Source organism: Schistocerca gregaria, chromosome 5, assembly GCF_023897955.1.
Source record: "Schistocerca gregaria isolate iqSchGreg1 chromosome 5, iqSchGreg1.2, whole genome shotgun sequence".
NCBI classification, from domain to species: domain Eukaryota; kingdom Metazoa; phylum Arthropoda; class Insecta; order Orthoptera; family Acrididae; genus Schistocerca; species Schistocerca gregaria.
Window position 1 is genome coordinate 170,217,362 of NC_064924.1, and position 22,079 is coordinate 170,239,440.

The 22,079-nt window shown below is 42.4% G+C and overlaps 1 protein-coding gene across 1 annotated transcript in view; it reads left to right on the forward strand.

Annotated features, from left to right (window-relative positions):
- The window catches only part of LOC126273001 (venom dipeptidyl peptidase 4-like), a 238,903-nt gene that overhangs the window by 55,237 nt on the left and 161,587 nt on the right, over positions 1 to 22,079 (forward strand). Inside the window, exons 5-6 of the mRNA XM_049976363.1 lie at positions 4,903 to 4,955; positions 13,344 to 13,531. Of these exons, the coding sequence (XP_049832320.1) occupies positions 4,903 to 4,955; positions 13,344 to 13,531 (241 nt within the window). The remainder of the gene's footprint in view (positions 1 to 4,902; positions 4,956 to 13,343; positions 13,532 to 22,079) is intronic.

Below are 22,079 nucleotides of genomic sequence, written 5' to 3' on the forward strand. Positions count from 1 at the left end.
TGTCCTAACGTATAGGATCGTCGCACATCCTGTTGTATGAGGCGGAACTATGGGCCTCATGGAAAAAGGGTGACCCGGCTGAGCCATGCAATTTGACTCTTCGTCTGATCACGAGGTGTGGCCATTAATTGCACGCGTTGATCACGTAGGCTGACGTGAGGACGGGATGTATCTGGAGCATCTTAGGTTATTAGAATGTTAATAGACAGGAATACAATTAAATACTTAGCTTTAATTCAGCATCAGCGGTGAACGTCGATCTTGACTTTGCACAGTAATACTTACAACTGCAGTTATAGAATGAACTGCGAATACTTCTTTACAATTCTGATTGATTCACAAATAGAGATCAATTGTCAATGCATAAACTATATGTGGCGCCTGACTAGGTCGCAGCTACTGGCTTAGCTGAAGGCTATGGTAACTAGCGTCTCTGCAAATGAGATCTCTGAAGCTATAACAAGTGAACCATTCCTATTAAAGTCGGCTGTAGAGCTGGCCATTGCGCTAGCTTGTTTAAGACCAGCCGAGTGGCGGCGCTCGGTCTGTTAGCGTCGAAGCTGGCCAGAGTGGCCTAGCTGCTCTAGGCGCTGCAGTCTGGAACCGCGCAACAGAAACGGTCGCAGGTTCGAATCCTGCCTCGGGCATGGATGTGTGTGATGTTCTTAGGTTAGTTAGGTTTAAGTAGTTCTAAGTTCTACGGGGCTGATGACCCCAGAAGTCCCATAGTGCTCAGAGCAATTTGATTCATTTTGCTAGCGTCTACAGTGGCGACTCGCGGGTCCCATGTGTACTGACGGACCGCGGCCGATCTGAAGCCTACAACCTAGCAAGTATGGTGGCTTGCGGTGACACCACACACCCCAAACCGACTTCTGTGGTTATTTCACCCAATGTTGCTTGTCTTTTAGCACTGACAAATCCACGGAAACGCCGCTGCTCTCGATCGTTAAGTGAAGGCTGTCGGCCATTGCGTTGTCCGTGATGAGAGGTAATGCCTGAAATTCGGTATCTTGGTACTCTGTTGACAGTTGTGAATTTCGGAAAGTGGAATTCCCTGACGATTTACGGAATGGAATGTCCCATGCGTCTTGCTCCAACTACCACTACGCCTTCAAAGTCTGTTAATTCCGTCGTGCGGCCATCACCACATCGGAAAGCTTTTCACATGAATCATCTGAGTACAACTGACAACTTCGCCAATCCACTGCCCTTTTATGTCTTGTGTTCACGATATTTCCACCATCCGTATATTTGCTTATCTCTATCGCATGACTTTTGTCGCCTCAGTGTAGTAGCAGCTTTCGAACATGGCTGTCGAATCACAGAGGGTTTCTCTTATCCCTCACAATTTTGCTCAACACATTCGTGTCTAAAGCGTATTGTACAGCATTCTTTCTCCATTGGTGCTCAACACTGTCATTGCTGGAGATGCAGTTTTCATGTTGTCCATTCAGGTAATATGGACTCTTGTTTCTTGTCGCTCTTGCTAATCAGAAATATGTTCCTACGTTTAATTATTGTTCTACTTACAGCAGTATTTAGTGACACTGTAACGGCCTTATGGTCTCTGATTCCCTGTTCTACGTTGACTGAGTCAAAATTTCTGTCCTGTTGGTGACTAGGCGATCTAATATGTTATTTTCAAGAGTCAAATCTCTGATTCAATAAGGTTTTTAGAACTATTTCACATAGTCCCCTGGCCGTTCACATGAATCTCCCTGTCTATGGCTAGTAAGTGGAAATATCCGCGAAATATTAAAATATGGCGAAGACATTTACACGAAATATTCTCCAAGCTCCCCCTCGAACGTTCCGTCACTGCTGTTTCTGAGGCAAGGGGCCTATAAAAGTATCCGATGATCATTTTTGATCCACCTTTATGACTCATCTTCGCCCAAATTGTAACGCGTGCAGAAGCTGCACTAATCTCACTAGATATTATCAGTATTTTTTTACGGCTGTACACACGCCTGCACCGCCTGCGTTCAACCTATATTTTCGATACATATTCCAGTCGGAGACTGGAGTTTCATCGATATTAACACCTGGTGTCTGCCCAGCTTTCTGTCCCTTATTCTTTGTGGGCATTGTTACCATTTATAAGTGGGTCTAGTTCCGGAACCCTTCTATAGACGCTCTTGCAGTTAACTAATACTGTAACAACATTTTCATTCTCCAATCTATCATGACGAATACTACTTTATTTAATTAACTGGTGTAATATTCCTCCCTGTCTGAAATCTGAACGTACCTTATTGGGTCTGTAGAGTGACTTCTATCTGTTGAAAAACTGCATAGTGTACGACACACATACACCGCTGCTGTAGTAGAGTTTTCTGTTCTGTTGTGCACCTTCACGTCTTTACTTTTTCTGTTGTAATTAAGTATCCAGTTTTACACACTTTTATACAGTTCACTCTTACCTACATTAAAATTTTCTTTCATTTTTAGGTTTTCGTGCCTTAGATGGCAAAACGGATCCTTTATAGGATCACTTTGTTGTCCGTCAGCCTGTCTGTCTGTCAGTCCGACTGTTATGACCCCTTTTTCTCAGGAATGGGTAAAGACACCAGCTTGAAATTTATAATACATGCTAGGGTCTACAGTCGCTTAACGATGCAAGAAGCTTTAAGTCGATGCAATCGGAATATAGGACCAGTTTTTGATACTAGTAAAGTCACTCATCAAAATCTATAGCGTACTTCTCGTTGACCTACAATCACGAAATTTGTGAAGAAGCAAGGTTTTGCCATGTAAGCAAAGGAAAAACTTCGAACATTGTTAATCTGTCATTATATCACAAGAAAAAATATTTTTTTGTCATTACAAACTTACAATACATTCGTAGTCAGTCAAAACCGTCAGGAACTCCAGCAGATTTTGATCTGATTTTACGTAATTGGAAGAGCGATTTACGAGAAATGTTTGTGTATATAATTCGCAAATATTTCGTGCTAATTGGATGAGCTATGATGCAATGACATCCGCTGCCACTGTGCAAGCGATGCCTTTGTCACTTAGTGGTAATAGGTATAAAGCTGTACGACTACCTTGCCATCACAGGTCTTTTACGATCTCATCATTCTACATTGAAACATTCCTTGTCAGTCTATGCCTATGACATGTAACTCATCTGTAATGTTTCAAAGTAAAGTAATACTGGCAATTGGTCCAGGATTGCACTTCCACTGTTTGGAGAGAGGTTCCGATGTCCCACAAAATACTCATTGAAGCATTTCACAGAACAATTTGACATCAGCGTAACAACAATAGCCCTACGGCCAGCTGTACGTTTTTTGGAGACTTCTGTCAAATGTTTCCAGTAATGGCAGCAGGGATCAGAGCAACAACGTCAACGCATCTGCAGTTGCCTGTCATCATAGTATGTTAATATAACTCCAGACTTAATAAAATAAATGAAGAAATACAATAGCGAATGCTTGCCATCACAGGTCTTTTACGATCTCATCATTCTACATTGAAACATTCCTTGTCAGTCTATGCCTATGACATGTAACTCATCTGTAATGTTTCAAAGTAAAGTAATACTGGCAATTGGTCCAGGATTGCACTTCCTCTGTTTGGAGAGAGGTTCCGATGTCCCACAAAATACTCGTTGAAGCATTTCACAGAACAATTTGACATCAGCGTAACAACAATAGCCCTACGGCCAGCTGTACGTTTTTTGGAGACTTCTGTCAAATGTTTCCAGTAATGGCAGCAGGGATCAGAGCAACAACGTCAACGCATCTGCAGTTGCCTGTCATCATAGTATGTTAATATAACTCCAGACTTAATAAAATAAATGAAGAAATACAATAGCGAATGCTTGCCATCACAGGTCTTTTACGATCTCATCATTCTACATTGAAACATTCCTTGTCAGTCTATGCCTATGACATGTAACTCATCTGTAATGTTTCAAAGTAAAGTAATACTGGCAATTGGTCCAGGATTGCACTTCCTCTGTTTGGAGAGAGGTTCCGATGTCCCACAAAATACTCGTTGAAGCATTTCACAGAACAATTTGACATCAGCGTAACAACAATAGCCCTACGGCCAGCTGTACGTTTTTTGGAGACTTCTGTCAAATGTTTCCAGTAATGGCAGCAGGGATCAGAGCAACAACGTCAACGCATCTGCAGTTGCCTGTCATCATAGTATGTTAATATAACTCCAGACTTAATAAAATAAATGAAGAAATACAATAGCGAATGCGGGGTAACACAAAAATTTAAAAATTAAAATTAAAATATTTTCGAAAGTCTTAGAATTCTTGGGAACCGCATTTTTCCAGCATCGATATCGTTAACAGACAAAAATCGTTGAGATGTTCGATTCCGGTATGGATAAACTGTCTATATACATAATTAAGCTTTTATGGAACCCTCGGACCGCAAGACCTGCTCGCACTTGTCCGGTTTCTTTTTATCCTAAAATGAGATCTGGAGAACACTTATGTCGCCATGGCCTTCGAGAAACGCTACGTTTTTATCACCACTCAGTTGTTCATCAGTTTCTGTCATAAGATTGAGTGTTACTATTGTTGTTTCTCTTTAAGACATGATAACGCCCAACAAGAAAAATCTTAAGTTCAGTTTTCACCCTGAAAGACACTTGTCGATTTTTTTTTTTTTTGGATCGAACCTGTCAGACGTAATATTATGTGTGCGAGTGAACAGACCAAGCAAGACAACGGGAAAGAGAAAGAGCGTTTTGTTCTTAAGAGCTAAAAACATATGAGCAGATATGAAGAGTATTACATTTTTAAGAACAGAAATTTTCGAACAGTGTTTATGCAACTGGTTAGTTTTCACTACACTTTTTACAATAATGCTCATATCTTACTAATTTCCTTCGGCTGATTGCGATGTTCATTTTGTTTTCTTACATTTTTAGGTTGTCGGAAACGCGGCTGTTGCACGTTATGTGGTCTACAGTGTTAAAGACAAGTAAGTGATTACTGCCGAAGGCTTTCAGAACTTTTCTGTCTTCACAAAATTTGGTATTGTCTTGCAGCTAGCAGAGAACTCAAATGATTTTCATTTTTACTACATTTTTCGTTACCTCTTTGTAAACTACATTGAGATGTGTTGAGAACTTGTTCATTTTATACATGTACAATATCTACCTTTGTCATTGGTCTGTTTTTTTTTTTCCACCACTTAATACTACCTAAGAAAATTTTTCTGTCTTTATTTTGAGTTTTAGACACTGGTGTTACTGAAACACATAAAGGCAGGATGCACACGCCATAAGGTCCCCTTGTGTATATCCAGACCAATAAGATGTTTCAAACGACAGACACTTGGGCGTAGGCCAGTTCGTACAATGGAGAAGCTACATGTAACAAGTGTGTATTATCAACTTATGAATCTGAATGATTGCTGCTGCATAAGCGCAACAACCGTTCAAGTAAAGAGGCCGTTTGCAGTATAGAAAGCACAGAAATGCCTCGGTAAAGAAAATGCCAAAGTCAGAGATAACAAGGAAAATACATTAAGGCAATGCAGCCACGTTGCCTTTTGCGATTTCTGTCAGTTGCGAACGCCGGAATGATTTCTTTGAGGGGATGCGGTTGATTTCCTTCCCCACTCTTCCACACTCCACGTTCGTGCACCTTCTTGTCGATGGGAATTTAAACAATAATCTCCAATTTCATCTTTCCATCTACCTTTGCTTCTTCTTAAGCAGCAAACGTCAAAAAAAAGGCCGTTTAACGCGAACGCAGAAGCTCTGTACCAAAAAATCAAATAGAGTGGAACAAATGCATGCATATCTAAGTGAGTCTGCCAGGAAAAAGAGGAAATTATGCATGTGACTGGAACTGTCGTGGGTCGGGGTTGCAATGACAGCTGCTGGGTGATGGCAACCATCTCCAGAATACGTTCCACTTCCACATGGGGTGTCATGGGTTCGTTTGCTGGCGAGGGAGACATGAGTACATTGTGGATGGCCCCAGTGAAACAATCCGTGAACATAACAGTTCTTTAATATTTCACGAACTGGCAAACAATGATGCGTGTTCCCCCTCGTGCTGGACGCATCCTGTAGTGTCCTCACATCGGTGCAGCACGTGCGGCGGTTGTCCTTACGGTGAATGCATGAAAATGCGGGGCAGTGAGCTTGTTCAGTGAAGGCCAGCAACCCCCCGGATGCTGAATGCGACGGCGGTCGCAGCGCTCGACTGAAGTGGAGCCCAGCAACAACCACACGAAAGCTTCCTGCATGTTATGGGGAGCGTTCAATAAGAAACGCAACACTTTTTTTTTCTCCGCCACTTTAGGCTGAAAACATGCGTCTAGCAGGACATCATAGAATATTCCCGTTTCAGCCCCTATAGTTTCATGAAGTACCGATAGGTGGCGGGGCAGTACGTAGCCTTCGAAATAGCGTCTGTAGCTGTTATGGGTTCCAAGCAGAGAGCTGTCATTCAGTCTCTTTGGGCATCGCATCGCAGATATTCATAGGCGCTGCAGAATGTCTACGAAGACCTGGCAGTGAACAAAAGCACGACAAGTCGTTGAACGAGGCGTCCGTCATCACAGACACAAGGGCGCTCATGCCGCACACAGCTGTGACACCTGACATCTTGGAATGTGCGGACACTCCCATTTGAGGTCATCGACGTATCATAATCAAACACTTCGCTGTTCAACTGGACATCTCTGTTGGTAATGGTGACACATTCGTGCACTAGTTGGGGCACTCAAAGGTGTGCACCCGCTAAGTCCCTCGCTGTCTGACAGAAGACTGTGAACAGCAATGAAGGACCATCTGTGCGGAAATGCTTGCGCATTACAGGACTGATTGTGACAATTTTCTGTCGAACATCGTCAAAGGTAATGATACATGGGTTCATCACTTCGAAACGCGAACAAAACGGCAAACCGTAGAGTGGCACCACGCCAACTCTCCTCAGCCGGTAAAGTCATGCTGACGATATTGTGGGACCCTGAAGGGGTTATTCTGTTTGATGTTCTCCCTCGTAGTGCAACAACCAACTCTGCAATGTATTGTTCCAGCCTCTGGATACAAACTAAGAACCTACGGAATATCAGACCAGCTGCGTGGCTGGATTGAAGAGTTTTTAGCAAACACAATACAGCATGTTGTTTTCAATGGAGAGACGTCTACAGACGTTAAAGTAACCTCTGGCGTGCCACAGGGGAGTGTTATGGGACCATTGCTTTTCACAGTATATATAAATGACCTAGTAGATAGTGTCGGAAGTTCCATGCGGCTTTTAGCGGATGATGCTGTAGTATACAGAGAAGTTGCAGCATTAGAAAATTGTAGCCGAAATGCAGGAAGATCTGCAGCGGATAGGCACTTGGTGCAGGGAGTGGCAACTGACCCTTAACATAGATAAATGTAATGTACTGCGAATACATAGAAAGAAGGATCCTTTATTGTATGATTGTATGATACCGAAACAAACACTGGAAGCGGTTACTTCTGTAAAATATCTGGGAGTATGAGTACGGAACGATTTGAAGTGGAATTATTATATAACATTAATTGTTGGTAAGGCGGGTGCCAATTTGAGATTCATTGAGAGAGTCCTTAGAAAATGTAGTCCATCAACAAAGGAGGTGGCTTACAAAACACTCGTTCGAGCAATACTTGAATATTGCTCATCAGTGTGGGATCCGTACCAGGTCAGGTTGACAGAGGAGATAGAGAAGATCCAAAGAAGAGCGGCACGTTTCGTCACAGGATTATTTGGTAAGCGTGATAGCGTTACGGAAATGTTTAGCAAACTAAAGTGGCAGACTCTGCAAGAGAGGCGCTCTGCATCGCGGTGTAGCTTGCTGTCCAGGTTTCGAGAGGGTGCGTTTCTGGATGAGGTATCGAATATATTGCTTCCCCCTGCGTATACCTCCCGAGGAGATCACGAATGTAAAATTAGAGAGATTCGAGCACGCACGGAGGCTTTCCGGCAGTCGTTCTTCCCGCGAACCATACGCGACTGGGACCGGAAAGGGAGGTAATGCAGTGGCACGTAAAGTGCCCTCCGCCACGCACCGTTGGGTGGCTTGAGGGGTGTGGGTGTAGATGTAGATGTAGTACATTGAAGAACCGACCTCAGCGTGTTGGTTGCCACAAAACTGAAAATGAAATTTTCCTTCTACATGACAGCGCAAAGCCTCACACAAGTCTGCGCATGCAAGAGAAGCTCACACAACTTCACTATGCTGTTCTTCCAAACCCATCTTGCAGCGTGGATGTCGCACCTACTGACTTCCATCTGTCCGGCCCCACGAAGGATGCACACCATGGGAAGCAGTACGTGGATGACAGGAAGGTTATTGATGCGGCACGTTCATGACTCTGACGTCGACCAGCGCAGTGATACCATGCGAGCCAACAATCCCTCCCAGTAAGATGGCGTAAGGCTGTCGGATTGAACGGAGATTACTTTGAAAAATGGGATTTTATAGCCAAAAGAGTGGGGATTAATATAGTGTATTGGAATCCTGAATAAAACCAACCCAGTTTCAGTAAAAAAGTGTTGAATTTCTTATTGGACTCTGGTACAAGAATCTAAGCTCTCGATAATATTGTCTGTCTTGTATACGTTGTGTTCTCGGCAATGGACATAACCAGAGCTCGCGCCATGAGACGGTGTCCAACTGGCGTTGGCGAACGACGGAATTCTAGCGCTGCTGTTCGTAGTTACAAATCGTAGTAGAGATCAGCTCACAAAGTCTACAACTGGAGTCGCCTATAGCCTTCGCTTAGGGACAAGTGTTCATTACAGTGACTGACAATGTAGCGCCCAGGATTGACATAGTCTTGTTGACATTGTATTCACTTGCTCTATAACTTTAGTTAAGTATTGCAGTGCAAGAAAGTGTATGTGTAAAGCAAAAAGTGGTAGCCAAGATCGCAGGAATTCTTTTTATTCCATGATTACCGCTTCCGCCGAAACTAAAGCCGCCATCGTCGGTTCTTAGGACACATACAGGTTACAACATCAAGGCGAACAATGGTGATACTGTATGGCAATATTTCATATGGGGTGCATTCCAAATAGGGATATTTAAGATTGTAAATCCAAAAGCCAGATCAAAGAACAAATATTATACAAGACAACCAGCCATATAATATTACTGAGACTTTCGATTCTTGTACCTAACACGAAAAAACATTCTGCAATACATGTTTAAATGTGTCGTCAAGACGATGGCTATCTCTGTGATGTACATAATGAAACAGAACACTGTATATAGCTAAATCTGTCTCTGGATCTGCAACTCTCTGTCTTATAGTTTTAAAACTAGAAGTACTCTTAATGCAATGTTCACTTAGAGTCTGACTTCATAACTACAAAACTGGCAAACAGGTGAGAGCGTGCGTGAAGCCATAGACTGTAGCAGTCAGGCACTTATGTATATCATCTATTTACTGAAGTCTGGAAAGATGTGCGGCTCTTCTTACAGCTTTGAAAATAATTTCTATATGTTAGCTACATTTTGTACGCAGATGAAATGCACCAACAGTAAACTGACCACTGACTACATTTCTCACGCTTAATTGCCAAATTTAGTGATAACTATGAACCACAACATAAAGAGAGCCAGTTCATTCTCAAGCTGTGATGTGAGAGTATAAGATCGAACAGAATCAATTTTTTTATCGAAAACTTTCATAAAAAACAAATGGAAAAAATCTGATAGCGGAGAACGCATCCAAAAACAGTTTTTTTTTAATGTTTGTATGAAATTAAACGTTTTATTGAGAAACTGACAGCAGAGACAGATGTAGCTTTCTTTTGTTTACCTAAAATAATTTTTAGAGCATAACTGATGGGTCGATATTAGCGAAATCAAATAAATCGTTGTGGAAAAACCTTGTAATACTCCACGTTTGGCTTGTACAATTTTCGGCACAAACACAGTAAAATGCTGATATTCCGCGGATTCGGATGTAACGCGGTGTAAAAAGCTTGTTACGGTCAGTTGTAGAATTTCCATAGCATCATTTACTACTGCAACTTCCAAGCCTTAAAAATAATATCCGAAAGGGATGTGAGTAACTAAACTCAGTCTGGGATTTGTCTCATTATCATCATTATCATCTGGGCTGTCGTTGGACGTTTCCAATCTTGAACACATGCCATGTATCCTTTGACTTGCATCTAGGGAGTAATGTGTTTTCTTTGGTAATATTTGAGATTATCAGCGTTAAGAATTCTTTCTCATTTTTCGTTTACAGACTTTAATGTTTTCTTTTCCACACGTTTCCGGTCGTTTACACGCTAGTGCTCTTCCTATTCCTACTCCGTTGGTTTTATAATATTCAGTATACGTAGAATCCTATAACGTCTGTTTCTGAGAGTTTTTTGCGAATTATTTCAGTTATCACCCTTTCACACAATTCTCCATGTCTGCTGCCACATGCATGATGCAAACCATACCTGTAATTGCAAATCCGTGTTCATATTCTTGTTTTATTAACGATATTAATAAACCGTTCAGTTAAGGTAGTAGCACTATGCTTATTAATAGTGTATTCATATACTGAAGCCGCTTCTGTCGACACTTTGAAAACCTTCTCGGGAATCTCATGCTTTAAGAATAAATAAAATTGTCATGCTTTTAACTGCGAACTCCCCATCTCTTATTGCCACCATCCATAAATCCAAACTTGGTTCCTTCCTCAATGGATAATTTGCTCCAACGAAGTTATGATCGTCTTAAGAGTGATTTGAAATTATTTTACCATGATACATATTGTGTCATTCCACATATTACCACGTATCATTGAGCTTGTGTGCGTACATTAAAGTTATCTGTTGCACACTGAATCATTATTAATGGCATTAATGGACCTATTCAGCTGATTAGATTGATATTTTCTGTAGATTCGGGGATCCTACTCAAGCCCAGTAACTTGTGAATGCACGTAGATGTACATTTAAACAATATTCATAACAGATACCTCTATCGTTCCGGCAGGAAACAAAGACATTATTGATATTGTACGAAATGAGAGCAGTAATACTGTCGAAGAAGACGTCGAAGAAGAAAAAGGAGATGGAGAGAAGAAGAAATATAAAGCGTAGATATCCACAAAATGGATAAAATGACCTCCCAAAACTACCTAACTGACTTACACCAGTGGAAAATGAACTTAACTACTTTGCAGTCAGCACTATAAACAGTCGTCTGGAACTGCTGTAGTGTTGTTATTGGCTATCGGTTAGATCATAATTCATTCAAATGCTGTGTTTGCTAAGCTTTTTAAAATGTTTTTCTTTTGATATACTCTAAATTTAAATGCCATACAATGGAGAGCATAGTATAACATTGTTTTTCAAACATTCCATGCACAGTTCGTCATTTTACAGCTCACTATCGTTATACCGCGATTATGCTGTAACCGCAATATATTAGACTTCTTCTGCAAGTGTTCTATTACGCGATGCGTTGAACAAGTAACGCAACACATTTTTTTCGTGGCAGTTTCGGTTGAAGAAATGCGAAATTTGTTGTGTGACATCGTGGAATACTTCAGCCTATATAGTTTCATGAAGCTCCTATACGTGTAGGCGTTATGTGTAGACTTAAACATGATGTCTATAATGGAGGTGTATTGCAAGCAGATAGCTGTCATTGAATTTATTTTGGCGGCACCGGGCTACGAACAAAAGCACGGTGAATCGTTGGGCGATGCGTCTGTCATAATTGCAACAAGGTCCCACAACCCTGTCTGATCTACCACGCGCAGCACATAGCTGTGACGTCTGCAACGTTGGACCGTGCACACACTCTCATTCGAGGTTATCGACGTATCACAATCAAACACCTCGCTGCAAAACTGGATGTCTCTGTTGGAAGTGCTGAGATACTCGCCCACCAGTTAGGGTACTCAACATTGCGTGCTCACTGGGTTCTTCACTGCCTAATGCAATACTGTACAGAGCAATGAAGACCATCTGTGCGGAATGGCTTGAACGTTACGAGCCTGATAGTGACAATTTTTTTTCTCTAGCCTCGTCACAGGTGACGAACATAGATTCATCGCTACAAACCAGAAATCCACTTCTCCTCTGAAGAGAAAGTTCAAAGCCGCATTCTCAGCTGGTAATGAAATGGCGATGGTCTTCTGGGACTGTGAACAGGTTTTGATGTCCTTCCTCAAGGCTCATGGTGTAACAATTAACTCTGTAAGTGTACTGTGTTACACTCATGAGATTGAAGAAACTACATCAGCCTGTTCGTCACACGAAAATGCAAAATAAACCTCTCCTTATCCATGAGAATGCAAGGCCTCACACAAATCTGCACACCCAAGACAAGCTCATAGAATTTCACTGGACTTTCATCTGATGGCCCAATGAAGGATGTAAGTGCAGCAATCAGTACGTGGATGGTGGGGAGGTTATTAATGCAACAAGACGTTAGCTCCAACATCGATCAGCAGAGTGACACTGTGCTGGCGTATGCTGTCACCAGCACTCTGATCGGCAAGGCGGCTGCCAAACGTTGATATTTGGTACCGGAGCAAGTGAGCCTCTCGGGAGAGAGGGTAAAGACAAACTCGCAAGAAACGCGCCTCCAACGCCCTCTCGGCGGCCAGTATTTATATCGCCTCCGAAGATTGGAGGTCCCAGTCAGGTTTCCATCCAGTCAGTTATCCACTCAGTCAGTCACCCAGTGAGTTACTGAGTCGAGTCATCAGTCGGTTCCCAGTCACTTGCAGTCGCAGACAGTCGCAGGCGCAATCAGTCTTAGTCTCAGGCAGCATATAGCGACCAGAGGAGTGTGCACAGTGGGACGTGTACTTCACCAGCAGTGAGGCTAACGAGGGCTAGCACAGAAGAGCTTGTACCACATGGAATAACTTAAGGTAAATAACTTCTTGTTCTGGTTAATAAAGAACCCTGTTAATACATGCATACAGTTGTGTTATAGAAAGAGGATACCGACCTCCAAACAACAACCTCTCCTTGCTTCCCGCGTTACAAGCCTACAGTGAGAATGAGGTAACACAAAAGGTACCATGCAGGTGTACAGGACCTCCCAGCAAGGTGGTGGGAGGCCGCCAAATTGGACAGAGATTGTCTTAAGAAATACTGTTTTATAGCCAAAAGAGGGTGGCATAATATGGTGTTTGGAATCCTGAATAAAACCAACCTGCTTTCAGAAAAAAATGTTGCATTGGATACTGAATGTCAGTCCTATAACATCAGGTTGAAATTACGTCTGTATCCAGCATGAGAGTCTTGCACTTTCCTGCGATATTTACATATTAGCAGAAAACTGAGCCACCTACACAACCTAACATTGTGAGAACTGAGGCTTTACTTGCGTTTCTGCTTCCGCCCGTAGTACCACAATACACATCGGCGAGGGCAAGCGGCTGCAGCTGGCCAAGTGGGGGCCAGACAACAGGCTGGCCTACGTGTACGAGAACAACATCTACTACCTGCCTGAACCCACCGCCGAGCCGCTGCAGGTCACTACGGATGGCGTGCCGATGGCAGTCTATAACGGCATCGTCGACGACTACGGACATTGTAAGTTTCTTTTTTTTCTGTATTGTGATTTCATTCCCCTGCCCCATATGGGCAGGGGAAGGCTGTCAGTGGCACAATCCGCCGCTCTTCAGCCGAGTGGCACTACAACTAAAACAAGAATAAAATGATACATGCATCAGGAGATAAAAAAGGGGAACATGAAACAGAGTAAGGGCAGAAAATGGATGTAAAATATACACTGACATGGAGACATCCATGGGGGACAGTTAAACAAAGTCACCAGAAAGTTAAAAAACATAATTGGCGATTCTTAAAACACAGAGGAGACACTGAATGCGCAGGCACAGGTTAAAAGTCGGCCACAGTAGTAAAAACACTCCAGAACAACACACTTAAAACCCACTTGGAGCACACACGATACACAATAATACTGCCAGGTGGGACCTGCCGAGGGAAAAGGTCAGAGAGTATGGAAAAGGAGGGGAGAGCATGGCGCAGCTGGGGAAGCGGCGGGATGAAGAGAGGAGGGGCATCAGTGGGTTCACGAAGAGGCAGGAGACATGTGGGGAGGAAGAGGAAGAGGGAAGGCAGGGCAGGAGGGAGCGCAGAGACACTGGAAGGAGGCACAAGAGCTGGAGGGGGAGTAGGAGGGGGAAGCCGCTGAGGAGGAGGGAGGGGGAGGAAAGGTAGCCCTGAGGAGGAGGCAGGAAGAAAGGGTTATAGTTGGTAGGAAGGGTAGCTGTCAGGGCGAAGCTCATCATCCGGGAGGGTTAGACGGTGGAAGTTGTGTTGGGAAAGGAGATGGATGGTGGGGAGATGGAGAGAGCTTTTTTTTGCTTTATTGTGATTGACATTGTAAGCATAATGCGCTTTCCCTGTATTTAAAGATATTAGGTAGCTGAAATGAGAACAAAATGTTTACACGTCTGGTGGTCAACAGATGGTTTTCAAGAAATTCAGAAAATACGCCTTCTTTCTTCTTGTTCTTCTTGTTCCTGGCCTCAATCTCGTATCTTCACGGGGTCGGCATGTTAATCATCGGATCTGGCAAACCTATTGACAGAGTTATGGTCACATGCGCTTCCTGTCGCGATCCCTTACCGCCACCCTGGGACTTAATTTATGAAAAACCAGCTGTCTGCGTCTAATGTTGTTACATGTGAAAGTGTGCAAATCTTTTATAGAAGGTTGCGAATCATGTAACTGAGGTGGAATGTTTGTACCAATCTGGTACTCACCTAGTGGGACATAGGAAACGGCAAAAAACCATATTCAGACCGGCCAGCACACCACAATGACTCCCGTCGTTAATCCACGCTATTTAGACCGACAGCAGTGGTTTCGTGGGCTAGTTTTCGACTCCAAAGAGAAAAACCTTTTGAAAACGGTTTACGCTTATGTTTCTCTAAACTGTTGTTAAAGAATCAATAAAAGAAAGGTTTCATTTATGAAAAATAAATTTTCATTAAAAACGAAACTAACCAATTTCTTACATTACTACTGGCCTCCTAAACAGGATTTTTATAATATATGAAATGTATTCACAGTTACGAAGATGAACAACCATAAGTTATAGACGGTGTTACAAAAAGGTATGGCCAAACTTTCAGGAAACATTCCTCACGCACAAAGAAAGAAAATATGTTATGTGGTCATGTGTCCGGAAACGCTTACTTTCCATGTTAGAGCTCATTTTATTACTTCTCTTCAAATCACATTAATCATGGAATGGAAACACACACCAACAGAACGTACCAGCGTGACTTCAAATACTTTGTTACAGGAAATGTTCAAAATGTCCTCCGTTAGCGAGGATACATGCATCCACCCTCCGTCGCATGGAATCCCTGATGCGCTGACGCAGCCCTGGAGAATGGCGTATTGTATCACAGCCGTCCACAATACGAGCACGAAGAGTCTGTACATTTGGTACCGGGGTTGCGGAGACAAGAGCTTTCAAATGGCCCCCATAAATGAAAGTCAAGAGAGTTGAGGTCAGGAGAGCGTGGAGGCCATGGAATTGGTCCGCCTCTGCCAATCCATCGCTCACCGAAACTGTTGTTCAGAAGCGTACGAACACTTCGACTGAAATGTGCAGGAGCTCCATCGTGCATGAACCACATGTTGTGTCGTACTTGTAAACGCACATGTTCTAGCAGCACAGGTAGAGTATCCCGTATAAAATCATGATAACGTTCTCCATTGAGCGTAGGTGGACGAAACTAAAATGAGCTCTAACATGGAAATTAAGCGTTTCCGGACACATGTCCACATAACATCTTTTCTTTATTTGTGTGTGAGGAATGTTTCCTGAAAGTCTGGCCGTACACCCTAAAAGCCGGCCGCTATGGTCGAGTGGTTCTAAGCGCATCAGTCAGGAACCGCGCTGTTGCTACAATCGCAGGTTCGAATCCTGCCTCGTTTAATATTTTTGTGGGATCTAAAATTTAAAAACCTCTCTCACACCGGCGTGATTTAGCTTCACTGCTCAGGATAGTAAAAAACAAGCGTATATTAAGGGAATTTTCATTCACAAAGCAGGCTTTTCACATTCACACAGTTCAATACTGTTCTATTCTGATTAAATTGAGCTTCACTTAAATTCCATAAGGCAGTGAAGCAATTTCGAAGTCTCGGTGCGACGAAAATTGTCAGTCGATCTCCTAAAAACATGTGTAATGATTATTAACTTTCGGTGATCACATGGGGAAGACCGGAGATCTGCTGGTAAGACCGTGTTAGCCTATTTATTGGAAGTAATAAACTGGATATCTTGAGCATACAAAACGCAGGTTCATCCAGTGTAAATCAGACGTTCCCCACTGATCCCGTGCAACACAGCGTAGTAAGCAGACACTGTCAATAATAATGAGTAAAATAATAGGCGAGCACACTTACTTTAGTTTAGTTCATGTATTAAATTCCTTCTCATACAGAATCTCATCAAGATGGCGACCAGCTCAACGATACATACATATACAACTTCGTTCTTTCACGGCTAATCGGCAAGCACTCCTTCATTCTTTTCATAAGAGAAAACATAGATAGCAGAGAAGCTATCCTATGGAGTAAATGGACGCTCCAAGGAATAATAGGGCTTGAAACTACCTTGCATTGTTAATCATCGTATATTAAAGCTTAGGTATCGGTAAGATAAGAAGAGATATTTCGAGATATGTACTGAGTTATATAATTTATAAAATTTCTGAAAATATCTCGGAGAGACCGCTCCAAGAGACATTACATCGCCCCTCGCAGCGAGCAAAGTTGATATGTATCCACTTTGCGAATTAACTATTGGCTTAGCTAACTCGTTAGAATTTGTGGAACATACGTTCCTATAAATTTTAAGAAGTTCGTAAGATTTTTTGATTACAAGAGATTTGGTATGGGTAACACCGATCTTCGTTACCTAGATACCTAGTTGTTGCTTTCACGTGTACTGGGGCATACCCGCATCCCACGTACACAACCAGGGAAGATGGACTTATATACACTCCTGGAAATTGAAATAAGAGCACCGTGATTTGATTGTCCCAGGAAGGGGAAACTTTATTGACACATTCCTGGGGTCAGATACATCACATGATCACACTGACAGAACCACAGGCACATAGACACAGGCAACAGAGCATGCACAATGTCGGCACTAGTACAGTGTATATCCACCTTTCGCAGCAATGCAGTCTGCTATTCTCCCATGGAGACGATTGTAGAGATGCTGGACGTAGTCCTGTGGAACGGCTTGCCTTGCCATTTCCACCTGGCGCCTCAGTTGGACCAGCGTTCGTGCTGGACGTGCAGACCGCGTGAGACGACGCTTCATCCAGTCCCAAACATGCTCAATGGGGGACAGATCCGGAGATCTTGCTGGCCAGGGTAGTTGACTTACACCTTCTAGAGCACGTTGGGTGCCACGGGATACATGCGGACGTGCATTGTCCTGTTGGAACAGCAAGTTCCCTTGCCGGTCTAGGAATGGCAGAACGATGGGTTCGATGACGGTTTGGATGTACGGTGCACTATTCAGTGTCCCCTCGACGATCACCAGAGGTGTACGGCCAGTGTAGGAGGTCGCTCCCCACACCATGATGCCGGGTGTTGGCCCTGTGTGCCTCGGTCGTATGCAGTCCTGATTGTGGCGCTCACCTGCACGGCGCCAAACACGCATACGACCATCATTGGCACCAAGCAGAAGCGACTCTCATCGCTGAAGACGACATGTCTCCATTCGTCCCTCCATTCACGCCTGTCGCGACACCACTGGAGGCGGGCTGCACGATGTTGGGGCGTGAGCGGAAGACGGCCTAACGGTGTGCGGGACCGTAGCCCAGCTTCATGGAGACGGTTGCGAATGGTCCTCGCCGATACCCCAGGAGCAACAGTGTCCCTAATTTGCTGGGAAGTGGCGGTGCGGTCCCCTACGGCACTGCGTAGGATCCTACGGTCTTGGCGTGCATCTGTGCGTCGCTGATGTCCGGTCCCAGGTCGACGGGCACGTGCACCTTCCGCCGACCACTGGCGACAACATCGATGTACTGTGGAGACCTCACGCCCCACGTGTTGAGCAATTCGGCGGTACGTCCACCCGGCCTCCCGCATGCCCACTATACGCCCTCGCTCAAAGTCCGTCAACTGCACATACGGTTCACGTCCACGCTGTCGCGGCATGCTACCAGTGTTAAAGACTGCGATGGAGCTCCGTATGCCACGGCAAACTGGCTGACACTGACGGCGGCGGTGCACAAATGCTGCGCAGGTAGCGCCATTCGACGGCCAACACCGCGGTTCCTGGTGTGTCCGCTGTGCCGTGTGTGTGATCATTGCTTGTACAGCCCTCTCGCAGTGTCCGGAGCAAGTATGGTGGGTCTGACACACCGGTGTCAATGTGTTCTTTTTTCCATTTCCAGGAGTGTAGTTTTAATCATTTTAATCATGTCTACCTATTCAGGAACTGGCCTTCACAGGGAAACCGCGGAAAACCTGGAGGCTTAGACCCCAACTAGGTATCACAGATGATAGGAAATTTGAGAGATATTCTAGAATTCATAGGAAAGATAAAATCTGCCTCATAGCCAAAAAAAAAATCTTTACACATGCAAAATTTTACAATCTTCTGAAAAATTTTCTTCATCGATGTCTTGCTGAACTGCGGTGAAACTGATCGAACAGTAACATGGGACACGGCACGGAGGACAGGCGTCGCATTGGCGTACCGCACAGGAGACGTAACGGATTTGAGAGAAACTCAGGAACAGGTACTCAGGATTGTGGCATGAAACAATCGAAATTCGTCTAAGGAATGGTCAACTATTAAAGATTCCTGGAAGAGAAGGGTTAGTCGAATGTCTCCAGATTCATTTTGAACTCAAACATGAACCTGATCCATCCAATCTTCCATCGGAGGAATGGGAAAATCCATTCGTCTTATACTTTCCACACCTAGGTGTCTTAATCGATACTGTAGTTGCACAATATCACGACTCCAGATCGGAAAACAATTTTTGAAAGCATGGATAATTTCATCCACCTTCTTGAGTAAGCCGAAAGGTTCTAATCCTGGTTTTAATTTTTGTGTGTGTGTGTTTCGTTGGCTCTTCCAGGTGGAAGTAGATCTGAATCTTTCCTAATTTTGTTTCAAGTACGAATGTGGATAGCATGTCAGAATATTAAAAGCTTTATTATTTGAGACAATTTCCAAAAAAATTATGTCTTATTCATACTTGATTACAATGAAATTTTGCTGAAAGAGAACGTTTAATTAAGTCTTGCTGCATGACCTCTCCAGCTGAAATTAGTAGTGATTGACGATCAAATTTTTATCTTTTATACTCCGATTGCCGCATTTTCTCATGAACATATATGAACGCAATATAACAATAAACAAATCCAACTGGAAAATAACAAATTATTATAAATTCAATGAAGAACTTTCTAATTTTATAAACAAACAATAAGCTAGTTAATTAAATTCTCTTGAATAGAATTTAGCTCGCGCCAAAAAAAAAAAAAACAAAAAAAACAGCGAGTCTTTATATCTGTGGACAGTTACAATCGATTCTAATTTCCTAACGCGGTTCATTTGTCTTCCTGTGAACTGTCAGTTTACAAACACTAACTTCACACGCAAGCGCCATATTCGATCATATAGTTTCAGGAAACTTATTATCACTGGAGATTAACACTCCCTGAATGTATATTTTTTCACACGCACAAGCTTCTTTGGTGATCATCGCGTAGACAGATAACCCGTAAGTCTTCACAGAGCAATAGCTACAGTTCCACTTACTTTTCTAAATATTCCTATACTATCACAGAAGCAATCGCTTACAGTTCATTAAACTATCACAGATGCTTGGCATGCTGTCACTTAACCTATCACAGTAGCTGTCCTTCGCACTTAAATTTTTTTAAATTTTTTTAACACCCAAATACTTCATACAGACTTTTCATTTAATTTGAAACATTTTCCTTAAAAGTACCTCTTTAGGTCTACATGGGGAAATAATCCTTTTATTCTTCCAGAATCCGGATTTGTTAATAAATACGCACCAGGATTTGGTATATCAACTATTATATATGGACCTGTATAAATTAGATTCCATTTTCTGATGGTCTTCTCCAACCTTGATGACTTGATGTGTCTTCTCAAAAGAATTTTCTGTCCGATATTGAAAGTCTGAATCCGTTTGATGTTTCTATCATGGATTTCTTTTCGCTGTCTTGCTTCTCCGTAATATTAGTGAGAGCATTGCGAATATTTTCTTCCCATGACATTTTGGTGTCCTCGAGTTTAGGCAAGTTATCTACCCAAAAGTTTCTTTCGTTATCTCTGAACATCAGTTCATTCGGGGTAAAGGTTGTAGAACTATGTGGTAAATTATTATAAATCTGCTCAAACTCGGTCCAATAGTTTATCCAGGTAGTTTGTTTATCATGACAGTACGTTCTCATGAATCTTTTTAGTTCTCAGAAAACGTTCAATGAAATTCCCTTGTGGATGGTAGCAAGATGTAAATATCTGTTTTATTCCTAGTGTAAATATCTTCGCATTGTCAGAGATTATAGATTTTGGACTCCCCGCATGAGGAATTTAGTCATTTACAAACTTTACTGCGACACCTCTTGCAGTTGCTAATTTTATAGGATATAGTTTAACATATTTTGTAAACACATCACAGAATCCAATAATGTACTTAACACCACCTCTGGCTCAAGGAAGTTGTCCACAAATATCACATGATATAAGTGATCTTAGTGCTTCAGGTTATTATTGAGTGAAGGGCAATTTTATTTCCCTTGTTGGCCGGCTTAGCCTTTTGACAGAGAACACATTTCTGTATGACTTTGTGCACTTTTCGCCTTATATTTGGGAAGTAACAATAATATCTAATCTTATTAGCACACTTTACAACATCAACATGACCCCAGGGCAAATGTATAAACCAAGTTAATCGTTCCTCATATTCTTCGGGTATGCCGACACACCACTTTGGATTCTCAGTCTTCCCAGATTTAAAAAATAAAATATTATTCACAAGCTTGTAGTATTCCAAATTGACCATAGGATTTTGTTGATTGAATTGTCGTATTGTAGCATTCCATCGCCGATCCTTCTTCTGAAGCTGAGCCGTTGTCTTACATAAATGAATGTAATATAACTTGTAATTATTTTCTTGAAGAAGAAGCACTGGACATTCTGCCTTGTTATTTCCATTTCAGGTGTTATTCCTTCTGGAGATCTTGACAACGCGTCAGCTATAATATTTTCTTTTCCGGCTACATGAATAATTTGAAACTGATATTCTTGCAGCGCCAGCGTCCACCTTGACAAGCGAGGATGCAGCAACTTACAAGTTTCTAAAAAGGCTAGTGATTGGTGGTCACAATAAACGGTTATATTTGAGCCATATACATTAATAATTAAACCTTTTCAACGACCAAATAACTGCTAAAGCTTCCAATTCCGTAGTGGTATATGCTCTTTCACAGGTGGATAAAACTCTGCTAGCAAATGTAATTGGACAAAAGGTTTTTACACCATCGATATACCTAATTTGAAATAAATAAGATCCTAATGCCACATCTGATGAATCAGTGGCTAAACAGAATCCGACATTCATATCAGGGTGGTATAATAACGGAGCATTTATCAGTTGATCCTTAATTTCACAAAAGAGCCTTTTGACAATCATTAGACCATTGTCATGGTACATCTTTCTTCAGGAGCCGGTTTAGTGCTTCAAAGTTAATTGCTTGAGTTTTAATAAATCGACGGAAAAATGAAGCTATGGCTATAAAGCCTTTCAGTTGTCTTCTGTTTCTTGGAGTTGTAAAACTTTTTATCGCATTAATCTTCGCTTCTGTTGGAAGAATTCCTTTTGCATTAATCATATGTCCTAAGAATTTAATTCTCTGTAGAGAAAATTTGGATTTTTTTAGATTTGCAGTTATACCAGTTTGTTTGAACACAACAAAAATCCTCATAATAAGTTGTACATGTTCCTCCCAAGTTTTAGAGGCAATTAATAAATCGTCCACAAAAATTGTTATTCGACTATGTAGTTCTGGTCCAAGGGCATAGTCC